The sequence below is a fragment of the Nicotiana tabacum genome, chromosome 4, assembly GCF_000715075.1.
Source record: "Nicotiana tabacum cultivar K326 chromosome 4, ASM71507v2, whole genome shotgun sequence".
NCBI classification, from domain to species: domain Eukaryota; kingdom Viridiplantae; phylum Streptophyta; class Magnoliopsida; order Solanales; family Solanaceae; genus Nicotiana; species Nicotiana tabacum.
In genome coordinates, this window is record NC_134083.1 from 18009945 (window position 1) to 18030261 (window position 20317).

At 41.4% G+C, this 20317-nt stretch overlaps 1 protein-coding gene across 1 annotated transcript; it reads right to left on the reverse strand.

Annotated features, from left to right (window-relative positions):
- Positions 1-2999: 2999 nt before the first annotated feature.
- LOC107766968 (SKP1-like protein 11) lies at positions 3000-3296 on the reverse strand. Its single transcript, XM_016585886.1, has one exon. The coding sequence runs from the start codon at positions 3294-3296 to the stop codon at positions 3000-3002; it is 297 nt and encodes a 98-aa protein (XP_016441372.1).
- Positions 3297-20317: the final 17021 nt, after the last annotated feature.

Consider the following 20317-nt stretch of genomic DNA (forward strand, 5'->3'; position numbering starts at 1 on the left):
ACTTTAACAGAATGAGGCTCACCTGCTTGTCAAGTTCGGCCTCTTCTTCACGAGCCTTAGCCAAATCCGCTTGGAGGTCCTTTATAGCTTCGTCCTTTTGGCTGCAAAGAAGCCGCAAGGCGTCTCTCTCCCCCGAGACCTTCTGAAGCTCGACCTCACACTGGCTAAGGTCGACCCAAAATCTACTAATGGCCTACACAGTAGGGAAAGAACACGAGTCAAATTCGGAAAAGAACAAAGAAATCAAGTATAGTAAAATCATTACCCGAGTAATGAAACGTTGGGCCTCTTCCAGTAGAAGAGAAGCGTCCCCGATATCGGAAGTATCACCGACTCTGGTAAAGCAATCCCGAAAGGGATCCCCTGCACTAGAGCCTCCGCCCATATCGGGGGTCTTCAATTCTCGAGTTTCCTTTAACGCCTCCTCAGAAAAGGTGGGAATAAAAGGCGAATAACCCACTGTCATAGTCCCAAGTGAATCACTCGGGGCGTTCCGATCAAGACTCGGGATCCCAGAGTCAACCCCGACCGGTACAACTACCATCGGTTCAGGAGCTTCGGTGACCTCGATAGCTCTGGCAGATCGGGACACCAAAGCCGAGGCACCTCCTTCTTCCTCTTCTTCTTCTTTTTCTTCTTCTTCTTCTTCTTCTTCTTCTTCTTCTTCTTCTTCTTCTCTCAGTCGTTGGATCGAGTCAATCAAAAGGGCAATTGCCTTCCTCCTCACCCTTTATAGTTTTCGGCTTGGGGCCCTCTGATCGAGAGGCAGCTTGGTGCTTCTTGTCTTTCCCCGGTTTCGGGACCGGGGACTTGGTTCCTTCTTCACCGCTCAAAGGCCTCAAAGCGGCATCCTTGGTTACGCATGCATGAAAGAAAATCGGTAACGAATGGAGCACAAGGAGCGCTTCGAAGGAAACGAGAAGTAAAACCTTACCATGGTTCTTGGCTTCCCATCTGCCTTTAGCCAAATCACGCCAAGCGCGTTCGGCATAAGAGGAAGTCGAGGCTAACTTTCGAACCCAATCCTCAAGGTCGGGCACCGCTTGTGGCATCCAAGGGGAAGCTGTATATCGGGAAGAAACATCAAAAAAATTCAGGAAAGGATACAAAAGGCGACGTCTTATGAGAACAACTTACGGTCAAAATTTCATTCCTCGGGGAACGACATCTTCTCTTTCGGAATGAGGTCACGGGTCCTCACCTGAATGTAATGCCCCATCCAACCCTGATCTTTGTCTTTGTCGATACTCGACATCAAAGCCTTCGATGCCGGACGATGAAGTCTGATTAATCCTCGAAAGATTTGAGGCCGATACAACCGTATGAGGTAATTTAGGAAAAAATATAGCCCCCCGGCTTTGGTGGAGAAGAAGCGAAGTAGGATTACTATGTGCCACAGAGAGGGATGAATCTGACCAAGGGTGACCTGATATCTCTTGTAAAAATCGATGATCACCGGGTCGACCGTATCCAATGTGAAGGGATAAGTGTAAACACGTAAAAACCCCTCCACATGGGTGACGGCGCTCTCTTCGGGGGATAGAATTTGCAACACAACTTCGGAACCCCAGTTGCAGTCTTTTCTAACGGCCTCGAGATGACCCTCTGTTATAGAGCATATATACATCGACACGTGCTCACATCGACCCGGGACGGATGAAGGATTCTCAATCTTAAAATCGATATTTAGAGTACACGGGCCGGGAATGTAGTCATAGGTGAACGGCTCCACCGGCGCGTTGTCGCCGGACGACCGTGAAGAAGAAGCTTTCTCCTTGTGAGGCACAATTTTCGAAGTCTTGGCCATTAATATGGGAGGAAGAAAGACAAAGGAAAGTGAAAATTTGACAACACCAAAACTCTGGTAGCAACAAGAAAGGAAGAAAGGATGAGAAAATTTAGGGGAGTGAATACGTGAAAGAAGTAAATGATAGATGAAAGAGCTATTTATAGGCTCATACCGTGACAGTTCAATATCACAGGTGGCCGACCGCCTTCTGACAAGCATTAAATACCTTGAAAGACTGAATCGATAGGACAGCTATCACATACGTCATAATCGATCCCTATGAAAACGTCGGCTTATGACCCGATCGAACCACCAAAAATCACATCGATTCTCACCGCATCCTTCGTGAGAAATGAGGAGACTATCTGTATACGGTCGAAATAGATTTCGGCCTTCCTACGTTCGTTCGAGTCCGAGTGTTAAAAAGTCGGAATGAGATTTTGAGAGTGAGCTCCGAAGTCGGTACTAACGAGCCTCGAGCCCGAAGGTCGCTCGAGGAGTCAACTCGATAACCCTATCGAGCCCGTGACCGAATCGATCCGCAAGGCACTGCTTCGAGGTCGGAAATGCGCGACGCCCATCTCGAAGGTCGAACTCGAGCCAAGACCGAATGGCCCGACCCAGTAACGAGTTCGAACCAGTGTCGAGCTCACAGACAAGAGCCGTTGCGACCGCACCAAGAGAGAGAATCTTTGCGGGAATCAAGGAAGAGACAAGTCATCATGGGCCTTCCATTATATGCTTTATTTTATTATTTTTTTGTAATGACCCTCTTCTATAGAAAGGGGAATCCTTGTAAGCTAAAGGGCAGAGACAAAAAAATTACTTCTCAGATTGAAAGATATCCCTTTGTATTTGCTTTACTTTATCTCATTCATTCTTATTGCCCACTATTTGCATTGTCATAGTCAACAATATACGTATCTCTATTTCTCTACACGATTTATATCGAATTGTATCGCATATCCTTGGAACCATACACAAAATCTAACGTTATCCGATTTTTCCGGTAAACATCCATATAATTAATATCAAACATCGTTAGAGAATCATTCAAACGCCCAAGCATTAATTCCTCTTTATGTGCGGATTTGCTCCTCATCCTCTAGGGGTAAAATCATTATTGATGTTGAATATATCACATAATTCTGCTGGTGTTTTTCCTCTGATTCTACCAGAAACTTCTTCGCATGTTATATCCGACAACTCCTCATCGATCGGCAAGAAAATTAGCAGCTACGACGAGTTCAAACAAATCCGAGTGATGCAGCTTCACCAAGTTCTTGTCGAAATTGTTCAGCTCGTCCTCTGAGATGCCTTTCTCCGAGTGTTTCTTCCAATATTCGATCACTTTAATCATTGTATCGCTTCTGACATTTGGCAGATGAATGGCGCCTTCGGCTTCCGCCATGTTTTTGATGAGTTGTGACCTCACAGCCACTGCCTCTTCTATTTGGAACTCTGCACCATCACTGGTCTTTAGGGTTAAGAGCTTTTCTGAAGACATAATGGTGGAAATTAAAATCTTTGAATTGGTGTTTACTTTTGAATGTTTTCAGTGCGCATGAGAAGAAGTTGAAGGGGTTGGTTTATTTTTATAGAGCACTAGAGTTTTTACATTCCTGATTGAAGTAGGAAAGTTAAACGGAAAAAAGTTGGAATAAATATAATGAAAAGTTAAAAGGTAAATTAGAGAGCTCACTATTCCTTTTTTTTTTTTGGTTCACCTTCTTTTTCTTATGATGCAACAACAATAATGACAGACGAGTGTAATCCCACAAATCGGGATTCAATATTATGGTTTATTTATTCATGTTTTAGAATTCAATATTAACATATAATTTAATTTAACATAGATAACCATACATAGCAAGTGCATCTCCAGCTTTCGAATTGGACATAGATAATCAAACATACCAATAAAATGTGTATATATCTGTTTGGTTTGGTTTAAATATTTAAAATCAACATAATTACTTTTGTTTCATTTAATTAGAAAAAATCAGAACCATGAATATCCATATATATAGTTTTCATAATAAAAAGAACGTACGAAATCACATTTTTATGTTAGTTGGTACATGTTATGAGGTCCAAGTAGTCCGGCATAAAAGAACATACAAGCAAAGCACAAACTTTAAATAAAAAGATTAAAATATCCTCGTATAAAAATTAAATGACATACAAATAAGAGTAGGAGATTGTATACGGGCGAAACTGAGCCCCTGGGCGCCTCGATTTTCGATGAAGTAAACGAAGCAAGAGACGTGACTGCAAGAAATCGGAATCGAGGCAAGGCGCCCTCGAGTCGGGGTCCGGGAAAAATGCCTGCCCTCGGCCCCGACCCCCAAGTTCGATTCCAATTCCAAAAACCTCGGAGAGCATTACTAGATAATCGAGCATGAACAACAAAGGGCCGTGATATCCGTGACCAGCCGGATGTCACAGTGTGAATCTCGGCACATATTGGCATAAAATCGGTGATTAGTAAAACGAGAGATTTTTTACCTTTTATGGAATTGTACCTAGGGTAAAACTCCCCTACTATATAAAGGGGGTGTCTGATAATTTATTAGGGACATTGTAACACGCATATCAAGGCAATATACTCTTATTTTCTCTATTATTCAAAGCTCTTACTTTTGTTCATCAGTCCATTATTAACGTGAGCCGAGATCAAGGCATTTCATTAGATTAGACAATCTATTAGGACTGAGAAATTGACTAACAATGAGGCCGAGTATGAGGCCATGATTGCAGGTCTCGAACTGACTAAAAACCTGGGGGCCGAGGTGATCGAAGCTAAATGCGATTCCCTCCTTGTGGTAAATCAAGTCAATGGGACGTTGGAAGTGAAAGAGGAACGAATGCAAAGATACTTGGATAAACTACATGTAACACTATATCGATTCAAGGAGTGGACCCTGCAACATGTATCCCAAAATCAAAACAGCGAAGCCGATGCTCTAGCTAACTTGGGGTCGTCGGTTGATGACGATGAATTCAGTTTGGGAACAGTCGTACAACTCATGAAATCGGTAGTGGAAGAAGGCCACACTCAGATAAACTCGACAAGCTTAACCTGGGACTGGAGAAACAACTATATAGATTACCTGAAAACCGGGAAGCTGCCCTCAGATCCTAAAGAATTGAGAGCTCTGCGCATGAAGGCGATCAGGTTCAGCATGTCCGAAGATAACACCATATTCAGAAGAACATTCGATGGCCCACCCGCAATATGTCTGTGACCGGGAGATACCGTATATATTTTGAGGGAAGTTCACGAAGACACCTGTGGGAACCATACGGGGGCCGAATCGTTGATTCGTAAGATAATCAAAGCCGGCTATTACTGGATCGACATGGAGAAAGATGCAAAGGAGTTCGTGCGGAAATGTGGCGGCTGTTAGAGGCACGCACCGATGATCCTTCATCCCGGAGAACTACTACATTCGGTCTTGTCACCTTGGCCATTCATGAAATGGGTAAGGCTCAGTTTATATTATTTATGAGTGACTATTTTTCTAAATGGGTTGAGGCTCAGGTATTTGAGAAAGTTAGAGAAAAACAAGTTATTTATTTAATTTGGGACCGCATAATTTGTCGGTTCAGGATGTCGCCCGAGATCGTATGTGAGAACGGGAAGCAGTTCATCGGCAGTAAGGTAAGCAAATTTTTCGAGGACCACAAGATCAAAAGAATCTTGTCAACACCTTATCACCCTATTGGGAACGAGCAGACAAAGTCTACAAACAAGACCATAATCCAAAACCTTAAAAAAAGTTTGACCGATGCCAAAGGGAAATGGAATGAAATTTTTATCCCGAAGTTCTGTGGGCATACCGTACGACCTCAAAATCTAGTACTGGGGCCACCCTGTTTTCGTTGGTCTACGGTGCTGAAGCACTAATACCAGTCGAGGTAGGAGAACCGAGTTTCAGGTTTCGATATGCGACCGAAGAGTCAAACGGTGAGGCCATGAACACGAGCCTAGAACTATTGGATGAGAGGCATGAGGTCGCCCTCGTTCGGTTGGCCACCCAGAAATAGCGGACCGAAAGGTATTACAACCGGAGAGCTAACCTCCGGCACTTCAATATCGGCGACTTGGTGTTAAGAAATGTGACATTGAACACCCAAAATCCGAATGAAGGGAAGCTGGGACTGAATTGGGATGGTCCATATCAAATTATCGAGATTACTTGTAAATGTTCGTGCAAACTTGAAGCAGGGAACGGTGAGCGACTACCGAACAACTAGAACATGGCCCACTTAAAACGATACTACTGCTAAGGTACAACCCAATTCATTCTTTCTTTATATATATTGCGAAATGGACTAATACTTATAGGAAACAACCAAAGGATGATGTAGTTGTTAGGCCTGAAAGTATGCGTTGCACTCTTTTTCCCTTGAACCGATTTTGTCCCAAATGGGTTTTCCGGCAAGGTTTTTAATGAGGCAACAGTGGATCTTGCTAACTTAGAATCGAAGACCAATTTTGAATCGGAATCGATGGTCACCTCAACAGTACCCGAGCACCCTCGACGATCGACCTCGAATACCGGGGGCCATCACTCTCGGGTAATGATTTTTAGCAAGGAAGGAAACTTTGTGCTTGAATAGTCTAGGTTCGGTAGATAGGATTTATTGTAAAGGCCAAATGGCCAAATGAACTGTGCCCGCATAGACCACCTAAGCCATAACACGAAGCTTGTAACCACTCACAATCTTGTATATTACGCACATGAATGAAAGAAAGGTTCTACATTGCAAATACATATTTTGTCCCTTAAGACTATTTTATTTTGTTCTTTAAGGATATCGAGCCCAAGGGCCGCCTCTATCCGGATTTGATAGATCACCCCAATAGGGGACTGAGTCCAAGACAAACTCGGATGATTCGGGCTATCAAATCCCGAAGGTACAAAGCCTATTAGGCAGTGCCTGAACATAAAAGGCTACGGCCACCCCACTCGGGGACTGTCGTCTAAGACAAACTCGGACAGCTCAGGCTGTCGAAGCCCGAAGGAACAAAGCCTATTAGGCAGTGCCTAAACTTAAAAGGCTATAGCCACCCCTAAAAACGGCTCGGAGACGTGCAAAACCCGTAATTAAAACACAAGGCCTTCAAAATTCCAAACCGGTTCAAAGGTTTCCCTCGACAAAATTATAGTCTAAGAACATTTAAACAAGTACTTTAGGGAAAGCTTCCAATCATACCGAGCCCCCACAAGTTTCAAACAAAACTTACATAGAGAACAAGTCTTGTTCGAACCTCCAAATAATAATTTATTAATGCGTTTTACTCCGTGCTAAGGCATTTGAAATCTTTGCAATTATAAAAAGGATGCTAACGGTAATAGATTCGAAAATTGCCAAAAGGGAAAAAACCTTATATATACATTCCAAAATATCTTTACAAAGGCCAGCAAAAACGTCCTCAACAAAATAAATGTACAAAATGCAAAAATAAAGACAAAAGTTCCTAAGGTACATATGCCTAATCTCCACTAGAACCCGCCTCATTGCCAGAGCCGTCGGGGTCCTCTCTATCTTTGGTTTTGCCAGATCCCTCAGAGCCTTCTACACCCTCGGGTTTAGCCAACTTCTTGGCTTTTACCTCGAGCCTTTATGCATATTCGATTTCGGCCGACAGGTTGAAACCTCGGGCATGGATCTCCTCGACGGTCTCCCTTCGAGACAATCGCTTCATGTACTGGAAAGTAACTTTCAGGCGGGCCTCGGCTGCCTCAACATCAGCCCTGTACTGGGCCACCATCTCTTTAGCATCAACCCTGGTTATTTCCAACTCGGACCTTGTTATTTTGAGCTCCTTGCTAAGGGCATCCCGTTCAACAATGGCCGACCCTAGTTGAGCTTGGAGGTCCTCGATTTGCCGAGCATGTGCATCGGCCTTCTCTTTCGCCACTCAGAGTTGGACCTCTACCGATTGCCAACTGCTCCCGGGCAGTCTCCTTATCCGAAGCTAGTCAGTCCATTTTTCCCTTCCAAACATCGGCCATGGCCTGGACCTCGTTCATTTCAGCCCGAAGCTGGTCGATCCTGTCAATCTTTTGCTGGACCTGTGAGGTTTGGTCCTTAGTCTCCATGGCTAAGTCATCATCTCTAACTTCAAAAATCTTTACTTGTTCCACCAAGTCAGCATACTCCTTCTGAGCCGCATCCAACTCGGCCCGGAAATTCTTGACGGCTTCTTCGTGTTGCTCGCTGAGAAGCTTATACATGTCCCTCTTCTCGGCGAGGTCCCTGGCCTCATCTTCGAGCTGGTTAACCTCAGCCCGGTACCGGAGAAAACTTTCATGATGGAGTACCGAGGACTGTAAAATGATAAAAAAGAGAGGACATGAGGGATATAAAAGACTAAGTCAGAGGATAGAAGAGCGTAATAATGCCTTACCTGGTTTAGCACCTGCTATGCTTCGTTGAACAAGCACGACACATCCACCTCATTCATTTTCACTTGGTCTTCTTCGGTTACCAGGCACTGGAGGTAGCTCGCTACTCCAACGGGGGTAGAAAAAATATGGGCATCCTCTTGGACGGTGATGATTATTGACCTCTTTCGGTCGGGATCCATGCTTGGGGCGGGGAACTGTTCGATTAATTTTGGGCTCGAGTTCAACCCGCTGACCTCTGAAGATGCGTCTTTCCTCGGCACCTCCAAGTTGTCCAACCCGGAGAAGTCTTCCAGAGCGGTAAAGTCCACACCTTCGAAGAAAGAACGAAGGGGATCGTCCGCTCCATGGGTCCCTTCATTGGATCGCTCCTTCGCCGCTCAGGCTTCGTCAAACATGGACTCGGTGAATGAAGGCGACCCCGAAATATCTATGACACCGGGCAGAGCGGAGTGAAGCCGGCATCTTGAGAGGTCTTAACCCTTATCTCTACACCGGCCTCACAAACCTGAGAGGGATCAGCCTCCGTTGTTTCCCCTTGGCTGCCGCCTGCTCTTCGGGGAAGGTCGGCTCACGGGAACTCTCCTTTGGCTTACGGGACAACCTTCTCCTTATTCAGAGCCTAATGTTACTTATTCGGGAGATAGATCTTACCGTGAGAACGGGCCTCCCTGTAATGACCTGGCCGATCATTTTGAGTATTACAGCCCTGTTTCCCTATTTATGCTCAAATTATACTTTACAGTTGTTTTATGACTTACCGGGTTAATTGATTCTGGTCCGGTAAGGTTTTGGAATGAATTGGAATACTTAGTTCCAAGGTTTAAAGCTTAAGTTAAAATAATGACCGGATGTCGACTTATGTGTAAACGACCCCGAAATGGAGTTTTTATGATTCCAATAGTTCCGTATGGTGATTTTGGACTTAGGAGCGTGTCCGAAAAAATTATTTGGAAGTCCGTAGTGGAATTTGGCTTGAAATGATGAAAATTAAATTTTCGAAAAGTTTGACCAGGGAGTTGACTTTTTGATATCGGGGTCGGAATCTAGTTCTGAAAATTTTCATAGCTCTGTTATGTCATTTTTGACTTGTGTGCAAAATTTGAAGTTATTCTAGATTGATTTGATGTGTTTCGGCACAAGATATAGAATTTACAAGTTCAAAGTTTATAGATTTTAATTTGAGGTGCGATTCGTCATTTTGATGTTGTTTGATGTGATTTGAGGCCTCGAGTAGGTCCGTGTTATGTTATGAAACTTGTTGGTATATTTTAACGGGATCCCGAGTGGCTCGTTGAGTTTTGGGGTGAGTTTTGAGCGAGTGCCGGCATTTCGACACTCTAATATTATTCTGGAACTTTCGGAAAAGTGCGGACCGCATAATTTTGAGTGCGGCCTCACTTCAGAGGAAAGGTGTGGACCGCACAATTTTTTTTGCGGCCGCACTCCAAAGGAAAAGGGAGGACTGCACAATTTTGTCTGCGGCCGTACTTCTGGTGATTTTCGCAGGTTCACTGGTACGACTTCGAAAGTTTATATCTTTTGATCTTCAAGGAATTTGGAGATGATTCAAAAATAAAAGTTATAGCCCTTCATGTCTAGTTTTCAAAAAGGTAAAGAAATCATTATTTGACATCTGTAGAAAATGTTATGGTCAATTTACTGATTTTTGTGCGACCGCAGAAGCTAGGATGTGCGACCGCGCTTGGAATTGTGCGGACCGCACATTGTGAGGTCAGATTGGGTACTATATAACTGAGGTTTAGGATATTATTTCATTTTTTGACTTTGGGAACTCGGTTTGAGACGATTTTTCGTGGGATTTTCAAGAAATTCATCGGGATACGAGGCTTTCGGAGGTAAATTTGCGAGGCAAAGGCATAGCGAAGTAAAGAATTACACGGTTTGATGTAAGTAACTCTTCTAATCTTGGAGCTGAGGGTATGAACCCTGAATATACGTATTATGTGAATTGCTTGGAGATGATGCCCATGCTAGGTGACGGGCGTGTGGGCGTGCACTATAGAAATTGTGATGTAATTGGTTCCGTGGAATTTTGTAGTCAAATAATCTTGGCATTTTCTATGTAGTTTTATGTGTTAAAGAAATTGAGTTGAGGATCATATTAAAAATCATGCTGAGACTATGTACCAGTATTATTGAGACCCACAGAGGTCTTATTGTTGTTGAATTATTTGTTTAAATTGAAATTTCATACTTAGTCATGTTCATTCATTTTATATCATCTCTCAGTCTCTGTTGCTATTTATTGATTCATCATATCATCATTTTTGGGCTGATTTTCATGACATTGTGAGCCCGAGAGACTGGAGAGATTGATGACTGAGTGAGCCCGAGGGCCTGATTGTGAGGATGATTATGGGATCGGGCTGCACGCCGCAGCAGGCCATATTGGCTTTATATACTTTATTATTATGGGATCAGGTTGCACGCCGCGGCAGGCCAGATTGGCTTATTATAGCCATGATTGGCTTGTTATAGTGCTAGGGATGAAGGAGACCCTCCGGAGTCTGTACACACCCTCAGTGAGCGCAGGTACCTACTGAGTGCGAGTGCCGAGTGCCGAGCAATTGGGAGGACTGAGTGACTGGGAGGACTGAGTGAAATGATACTCCGAGAGTATGTATATGGTTTTATCACTGAGTTGCATCGCATTGACATGCACATTTGGCATGCAGGCATAGAGATGCATTTTCCTCATGCTGTGCGGCATCACGTCATTCATGACATCTCACACATATTGGCATATGGGCATAGTGATGCATTTTCCACTGGTTATCTGAAAAGAAAATGAAACATCTTATTTATTGTTGAAAGGATTTTTGTGAAAATTACTATATTCAAACTTACTCATACTGTTATTTAAATTTTGGTAAAAGACTTGAGTTTTCACTAATACACTTGAGAGGCAGAACTCTTTTAAGAAATCATGATTTAACTGAGCATCTTATTTCTGAGTTACTTCTTTTATTACTTGATTTACGTTGTTATGGACTGTTGTTGGCTATTGGTGTTGGACCCGACCTTTGTTCCAGCTTGTCACTACTTTCAACTTAAGGTTAGGTTTGTTACTTATTGAGTACATGGGGTCGGTTGTACTCGTACTACACTTCTGCACCTTGCGTGCAGATATTGGATGCTGATGTTGATGGGATCGACGTGAGCTGGATTTGGAGACGTACCTGTGTTTCGGTCGTAGCTGCCTCTTGTTCATGGTAGCCTTAGATTTATAAAAATCTGTTTATGTACATTTCGAACAGATGATGCATTTATTTCATACCAGCTTTGTAAATTCTAATCTTAGAAGCTCATAATTTATACTACCAGTTCTTGGGGAATGTATAAGACTAAGATTTTTCTTTACTTAAATTGCTTTAATAATTGCTATTGGAATTGGATAGTTGATAATTGGCTTACCTAGCGGGTTGGGTTAGGTGCCATCACGACTAGTTGGATTTTGGGTCATGACACTCCCAGCGGCCTGTCGAGAGATCGCGCCATGTGTTCTCGGAATAAGTCGTCTCCGAACAAATGCCCTTGATCCACTAATTGAACTGAGGAATGGCATTTGGGACTCGAACAACAGCTGCATCACCACAAATACTGGTGAGGAAAAAGGAGATGAGGGTAAAATCGATATTTAACGGAAAGTATGCTTACGTGATACATTCCACTTCTCGGGGAATGGAATAAGCTCGGAAGGGATCAAGTCTGTTGTCTTCACCCGGACAAAGCATCCCCAGTAGCCCTGATCTCGGTCCCCATTGATGCTCGAGAATGGGGCTTTGCTAGCCCGGCGTGTGAGCTTTATCAGTCCCTTTCGAAAGATTCGGGGACTGTATAGGCGGAGAAGGTGATCGATGGTAAACCGGGGGGATTCGGTCTTGTTCACGAAGTATCGAAGAAGGATTACGATCCTCCATAGCGATGGGTGGATCTGACCGAGGCATACTTCATACCTCTTGCAGAAGTCCAGAATAACCAGGTTCACCGGGCCCAATGTAAAGGGATAAGTATAAACACTCAGATACCCCTCTACATAGGTAGTAATGGCATCCTCGGGCACGGGGACAACTACATCCTTATCCGCCCAGCCGCATTCCTTTCGAACAACAGGAAATATGTCTTCGGTGATGGAGAAAATATACCTAGATACCGCCTCACATCGACCCTTCACCGACTAGGGATTTTCGACCTTAAATCATCGGCGGCCGAGCACCCTCTCGGGACGAACATTTTCAAGGGAGGTTCGACAGCCAGTTCATCGATAGCCGCACCTGGAGCGGATCTCTCGAGGACGACCACATCCGAAGTGGTCTCCTCGAATTCGGCGGTCGTGAAGAAGAGGAAGCAACTTTTTGGGGAATAGTTTTGGAAGTTTTAGCCATTGTTATCTGGAAAAAGCTTGAGAAATATGAAGAAAAGTTGGAAGATAAAAGGTCAAGTGCGCTGGTTTGGGTAGAAAATAAGTAAAAGCTTACAAATTAAAGAGAAATCTTGAAGAATGGAGGTAAAAATGTTAAAGTATGAAGAAGGGCAGTGATGTCCTGAAGACTCGAAGGTTAGAAGCTTGGTCAAAAGGTAAAAAAATGAACGAATGAGGGGAGAATTTATAGAGGATTCGCGCCGTTTTATATCCAGGGATGACCTATCGATGGCTGACACGCGTTTGAAGTCATAATGACACGACTGTAGGCACGTTTCAGATTCTTTGTCGTTTTTGTCACGGCGTATTGAAGAAGGAATCGAAGTGCACATGTCGTTTCCCTATACTTACTCTCCGAGAAACGAGGGGACTATCTGTATATAGGTGAAACTGAGCCCGCAGGATGCCTCGATTTTCGATGAAGTAAACGAAGTAAGAGATGTGACTGCAAGGAACCAGAATCGAGGCAAGGATCCCTCGAGTCGAGGTCCGGGAAAAATGCCTGCCCTCAGAAGCTTTGAGGCCACGACCCCCAGGTTCGATTCGAATCCCAAAAACCTCGGAGAACATTGCCAGATAATCGAGCACGGCTAACAATGGGTCGTGATATCCGTGACCAGACAGATGTCACGGCGTGAATCTCGGCACGTATCGGCAAAAAATCGGTGATTAGTAAAACGAGAGATTTTTACCTTTTATGGAATTGTACCTAGGGTAAAACTCCCCTACTATATAAAGGGGATTCTGATTATTCATTAGGAATATTGTACCACACATATCAAGGCAATGTACTCTTATTTTCTCTGTTATTCAAAGTTTTTACTTTTGTTCATCAGTCCATCATTAATGTGAGTCCGGGATCGAAGGCATGCATTTCATTAGAGCTGTTGCTGAGTCCGAGATCACTTTCCTTAATTGGTTTGATAATTTATTGCGTTCTTTATCTGTTTAATCTATCACAATTCATCATTTGTATTGAATTAATTCGCGTACCCTTAAAACCACTCCTAAATTTAATTGTTATCCATTTGTTTTAGGGTAAACAGAGATCATATTTGATAAAGTCAAAAATAAAAAATAATTTACAATCTATAATTGTGAATCTTGATTCAAAGGTTCTTTCTTAATCTAGCCGTAAGGATGACCATATGAAAAGACATATCAAATATAAACCTAATAAAAATTACTCATATACTAATTGGATAAAAAAGCATACATGTTAACCACTATGTATACCTGCTCCATGGCTCTTTTACAAAATATATAAGCTATAGTATTACGAAAGCAAAAACTTCATAACGAACTGTGGATCGACTTTTGTTATTGATTGCACATTTGAAAATATTTTATTTAATTACTTTTTTGTATTTAAAATTTTGAAATAACTAAAATCTTATATATTAAATTTTTTTTCTTATTTGAACTACTATGCATAAAGTCCTAATATTTATAAATTTGTGTTTAATTTACAAATATATACTCACAATAGAGTACGTGATGCGTATCAAATTCACGGCATCAATTTAAACATTGAGAAGATTGTTGGTCCCCAAGTACACGCAAGTATACGTGGTCGTCAAGTAATAAAGTGACTCGAAAGTCGGATGTCGAATCCACAGAGATTTAGATTGATCGTTAACTAACAAACTAAAATTAATTAATTGTCCAAGCTATTTAAGAGTGACGTTTTTCTATTAATCTACTATTGCGAAAATTAAACAAGTAACAACTAATTTATCAAGAATGCAAATGCGTATGATGAGATGTTTCTTCAGAGGAGATGAAAATTTTAGGGTTGTGGTTGGTTTATCAATCCTATTAAGTTCAATAATCACGTTAATCCAGATTATATATAGTTGCTAATTAACCGGATCGTTTATATGAATAGCATGTTCCCACAATACTACTCGCCTGCCCATAATATATCAATCTTATATTCCTATGGTATTGAGTCTATCATGAACAATATAATACGATATTCAATTAAGCAAGACTGTTAGGTATATTCCTATCCTAACCGCAAATTCGTCCTCCGAGCCACGGGTTCAGAAACAAGCTCTATCTAATTCTACTCTAATCTAAACATGGCTTTCCCAAGTATAGCATAAATAGTAGGGTGAATCGGTAGCTACAATAATTCACAAGTAAAAACTAGAATTAAAGAAATAACCACAAGATGATAATCCGAATTAACGAAGATGTAATTAATAAACATTAATAATAATGTCAACCACAACCCTAGAACGTAGAGTGCTTAGCCACTCATATTCATAGTAATAATTTTTCAAGTATTTTGCATAAACAAATTATAAAGAAAAGATAAAGGGATGAAGAACTCTATGATTTTCTCCTCCAAAAGTGGTTCCACGTGATATTCTTGCCTCCGGTCGTAAAACTCCCCTCAAAATGGTGTTTAATGACTATTTATATATGTAGGAAAAAGACCGAAACGAAATAACCAAGTCCAAAACCAAATAGGAGACAAAATAGGTTTTAAAAACCCGAAACACCCTCGCTACAGGCCTTGCAACGCGAGGCAAAATGCAAGCTTCACCTCGCTATACACTGTGCTAAGTACTCACCTCGCAAGCTCAAACTCGAGGATGCAAATGTCGCCTCGCCTGACATATAGCGACTTAAATCTGATGCCTCACTTTGTTTCCAATGATGTTCACGTCACTTGTATATTCCTTGCCTTGTTCTTTGATTTAATCAATCTTCATTCTTGATAGTTCCAATTGCCTAACTCTTTCTTTCCAAGCATTTCATACTACTTTGTCATCTTTCATCCTTACATTAGTAATAATCGTATTGCTTTCTCATAACTTGGAAGATTTCATCTTCATAAATTGCTTCTTCCTTTATTTTTCTTTATAGGTATTTGTCTTCTTGCCTTCTGTACTGCAATGTTTAGCATATTTGCTTCAACTTTTATCTCCAAAGTACCTACACATAAAATAAACTCAATTAAGCACAAAAATAATATAATTTAGTATTAAAGCACCTAAATATAAGGTAAGTAATGCACTAAAAATATGGAATTATAGCCAAACATCACTACTCCACACTTAAGCGTTGCTCGTCCTCGAGCAATCAAACTACACTTTATATAAACACGGCCTTTTTAAGCAATTCTCCTAACTCATCACATCAAGAATATTTAAAATAGACTAAGCACAAGATTGCAACATCTTCACTTCAAGATTTGACTCACAAGTACCATGCATTATTCACAACTCACTCACTTACTCTAACATAGAGGTTAATGACATTTTCTTTCCTTCATGAATCAAGTCCCCTCATAAAAAAAAAAGAGAGTAGTTCCACACACAACAAAATTTTAAGAACAATTAGGAACTCAAGATAGAAAGAATTTACTCACTCTCAGAAATAACATTCATATGCTACAAAAGATGCACCATAGGCTTGCCCGTAGTGTACTACTCTACTAATCGAGCTCATTCAGTCTAGGATCAAGTAGGACTTTAATTGGTTGTAATGTAGGCTGTGGGTCGGGTATGATACATTTGGATATAAGAGTAACTACACCTCCCTAAATACTTTAATACATATACTTTAACATTCAAACCCCATACTTATGTCAAACCATAACACCACATTTACATCAATGTATATTAACTTCATACTTCTTTAAGTACAATTATTAAGAGTCACCACTATCAAAGAATATTTTACACAACAATACAACTATTTTTTTCTTTTTCAATTCAAGTAGCTCTTACTTTTTCAAAACATTACACCTTTATCCTTATTTCAGTAGTTCCACTCAAAAGCCAACCAACCACCCCACTCTTTAATTTTTACAAAGTTCATAACAATTCAAGTGCTCATGAGAGGTGAAAATATTCAAATAGATGGTTAATTCAAATAAATGGGTACGGCTTGTAATGTGGTTGCCAAAGAAACAGGATTACAGGCTCAAAGGGGTTAACTACAATACATAACAATTAGGTGGGTAAAAGAAAAGCATATAACTGGCTCAACAAAGAAACGCCTATATCACTTCCAAAACTAAACAAAACTACTATTTCGCTTTGCAAACACACGGGGCAAGTTCTAGACATCAAATGCAATGCACAGAATAACACACAAACCTCACACACATATGGCATATAACTCATTCAGGATTGGACTCATCAAGACACTCTAGTCAAAGCAGTTAAGCAAATTTAAGATCATACGATTTAAGGTACTTATACAAGAGTCAAAAACTGAGCCTAAGCGTCACAACCAAAGTACTCACTATTCTCAAGGCATAACAAAGTCAAGAAATATTGCTTCAATTCAATTCATCTCACAATAGATCCTACTCAAAAAAAATAAAACTACCTATACCTGGTTCAAACAAAACCCTTGGAAAAGAATCACGGCACAAAGAAAAACCAAGGGGGAATTGCTACACTACCTACAAAGAAAATTTTTTTGTCCTTTTTATTTAGACTTAAATACCTCAACAAAACTATCTAGGAGATCCATCGTTGGGAAGAGTCCAATTTTTCTACTTTTTGTTTCTTCATTTTTTTTTTGATTTTTCACAACTACTAAAATAGTACACAACTACAAAATCAAAAATAAGAAGTTAACATATTTCTACATCCTACTACTAATTATCTAGATAATTCTCCCACCCCACACTTAAAAGAGTGCAGTATCCCCAATGCACAAATAAAGTAAAATAATAATGAGGGTGGACAAGAAACTCCCTGAAAGGCTAAAGGCCGAAGCAATAGCGGCTCATGGCTACTCAGATTTCCCCCAGGCATGGTCCTTTGTGTAGCACCCCACACTTAGTTCTCACAATCTAACTCGCTTTTGCACTCTTCCAATGGCTTTTTTTCTTATGCTCATAATCCTACAAAACAAAAACAAACGCTACAAAAAAAATAAGATAACAATAAAAATAAAAGAAAGCATTAAAGATGGGTTGCTTCCCAACAAGCGCCTGATTTAATGTCGTGGCACGACACAGAATCTCGTCTAACCATTGGCAAGTAACACCTTAAACTTCTGACGATCAAAGTCACCTCCATAATAGTTCTTTACTCTTTGTCCGTTCACTAATAACGTTCTCTCGCCACCTAAGACGCGCAACTCAATTGCACCATATGGAGTGACTCTTACTACCTCAAACGGGCCCGACCATCTCTATTTGAGCTTCCCCGGAAAGAGTCTCAACCTCGAATTGAACAAGAGAACCAATTGGCGAACTCGCGATGCTGAATATGCTTATCATGCCAGCGCTTGGTCTTTTTTTTATATAACTTGGCATTTTCATACGCATACAAGAGAAACTCATCAAGCTCGTTCAAATGCATCAATCGCTTTCTACCCGCTAAGTCTGCATCAAAGTTCAGCTTCTTTATTGCCCAATAAGCCTTGTGCTCAAGTTCCACCGGTAATTGGCATGCTTTCCCATAACCCCCCTATAAGGGGAGGTTCCGATTGGAGTTTTGTAGGCGGTCCGGTATGCCCATAGAGCATCATCAAGCTTTGCAGCCCAATCTTTCCTACTTGCACTAACCATCTTCTCCAGAATTTGCTTTATCTCTCTATTTGACACTTCAACTTGTCCACTAGTCTAATGATGGTAAGCGGTCGCAACCTTATGTTTGACCCCATATTTCGCTAAGACATTGTCCAATAGCTTGTTACAGAAATGGGTGCCATCATCACTAATCATCACTCTTGGAGTACCGAACCTTGTAAAGATATGTTTTTTCACAAACTTGACCACAACCTTGGCATCATTGGTAGGAAGAGATATGGCCTCCACCCACTTCGACACATAGTCAACGGCCACCAAAATGTACTTATACCTACTGGACGAGGGAAACAGACCCATAATACCATGCAATGGCATCTCATGCCTTTTCGTAATTGTTCATGTTCTCTGGCACCTATCACATCTCCTCACGAACTCATGGACGTCTTTAAACACCCTAGGCCAATAGAAACCCGATTGCAATACCTTAGCTGCTGTTTTGTCACCTGCATGATGACCACCATAACGCGATGCATGGCATTCATATAAGATAACATTTATTTCAGATTCGGGCACACATCTTCTCATTAGCTTATCAATACACGATTTGAACAGGAATGGCTCATCCCACACATATGACCTCACATCTCGCAAGAACTTCTTTTTAGCATAAGGTTCAAGATCAGGTGGCATCTCTCCACTTCCCAGATAGTTCACAAAATCTGCATACCATGGCACCTCCCCAGCAGTAACGGCCAATAATTGCTCATCCGGGAATATTTCCTTGATGACATCTCCCTTAGCCACATGATTCCGAGTTTCTAACCTGAATAAGTGATCAGCCACTTGATTCTTTATTCCTTTACGGTCTCGGATCTCCAAATCCAATTCCTGCAAGAGTAAAACCCAACGGATTAGCCTTGGTTTGGTATCTTTCTTTTCAAACAAATACATGATGGTTGCATGGTCTGTGTAGACGATGACTTTGGTGCCAATCAAATAGGCCCGAAATTTATCGAACGCCCACATTACAATAAGCAACTCCTTTTCTGTTACAGTATAATTTATTTAAGCGGGAGTGAGAGTCTTGCTTGTGTAGTAAATAGAGTGAAATATTTTTCTCCTCCTATGGCCCAATACGGCCCCAATTGCACCATCACTAGCGTTACACATCAGCTCAAATGGATCGTTCTAGTCAGGAGCCACTATGATTGGTGCACTCACTAACTTCTTTTTCAGCTCCTCGAATACTTTCAGACAAGCATCTTCAAACTTGAACGACATATCCTTCTCTAACAACTTGCACAAAGGAGAGGAAAATTTTGAGAAATCCTTTATAAATCGGCGATAAAAACCTGCATGTCCCAGAAAACTCCTAACTCCTTTCACTGAAATTGGTGGTGGCAACTTTTCAATTGCTTCCACCTTAGCCTTGTCAACTTCCAGTCCATCTTTGGACATCTTGTGTCCCAGCATTATACCTTCACGTACCGTAAAATGGCACTTTTCCCAATTCAGTACCAGATTAGTCTCCTCGCACATGGAAAGCACTTTAGCAAGATTGGTTAAGCATTCATCAAAAGATGGATCAAACACAGAAAAATCATCCATAAAAACCTCCACAAACCGTTCCACCATATCGGTGAAAATAGCCATCATTCACCTTTGAAAAGTCACAGGTGCATTACACAACCCGAATGACATTCTCTTAAATGCATAAATGCCATAAGGGCATGTAAAAGTGGTCTTTTCTTGATATTCCGGGGCAATAGAAATCTGATTATACCCTGAATAGCCGTCAAGAAAACAATAGTATTCCTATCCGGCTAACCTGTCATGCATTTGATCAATGAAGGGGAGAAGGGAGTGATCTTTTCATGTAGCATTATTCAACTTCCTATAGTCTATGTATATTCGCCAACCAGTCACAGTCCTAGATGGGATTAATTCATTTTGTTCATTTACTACAATAGTCATATCCCCCCTTTTTAGGTACACATTGAACAATGCTTACACACTTGCTATCGGAGATAGGAAATACTTAACCTGCGTCAAGCCACTTAATTACTTCTTTTCTTACCACATCTTTCATGATTGGATTTAGGCGGCGTTGATGCTCCACGCTAGGCTTGTGTCCCTCCTCCATGAGTATTTTGTGC

What these genes read in the sequence shown, in the direction of transcription:
- LOC107766968 (XM_016585886.1), bottom strand. Translation starts at nt 3,296, where the DNA reads ATGTCTTCAGAAAAGCTCTTAACCCTAAAGACCAGTGATGGTGCAGAG.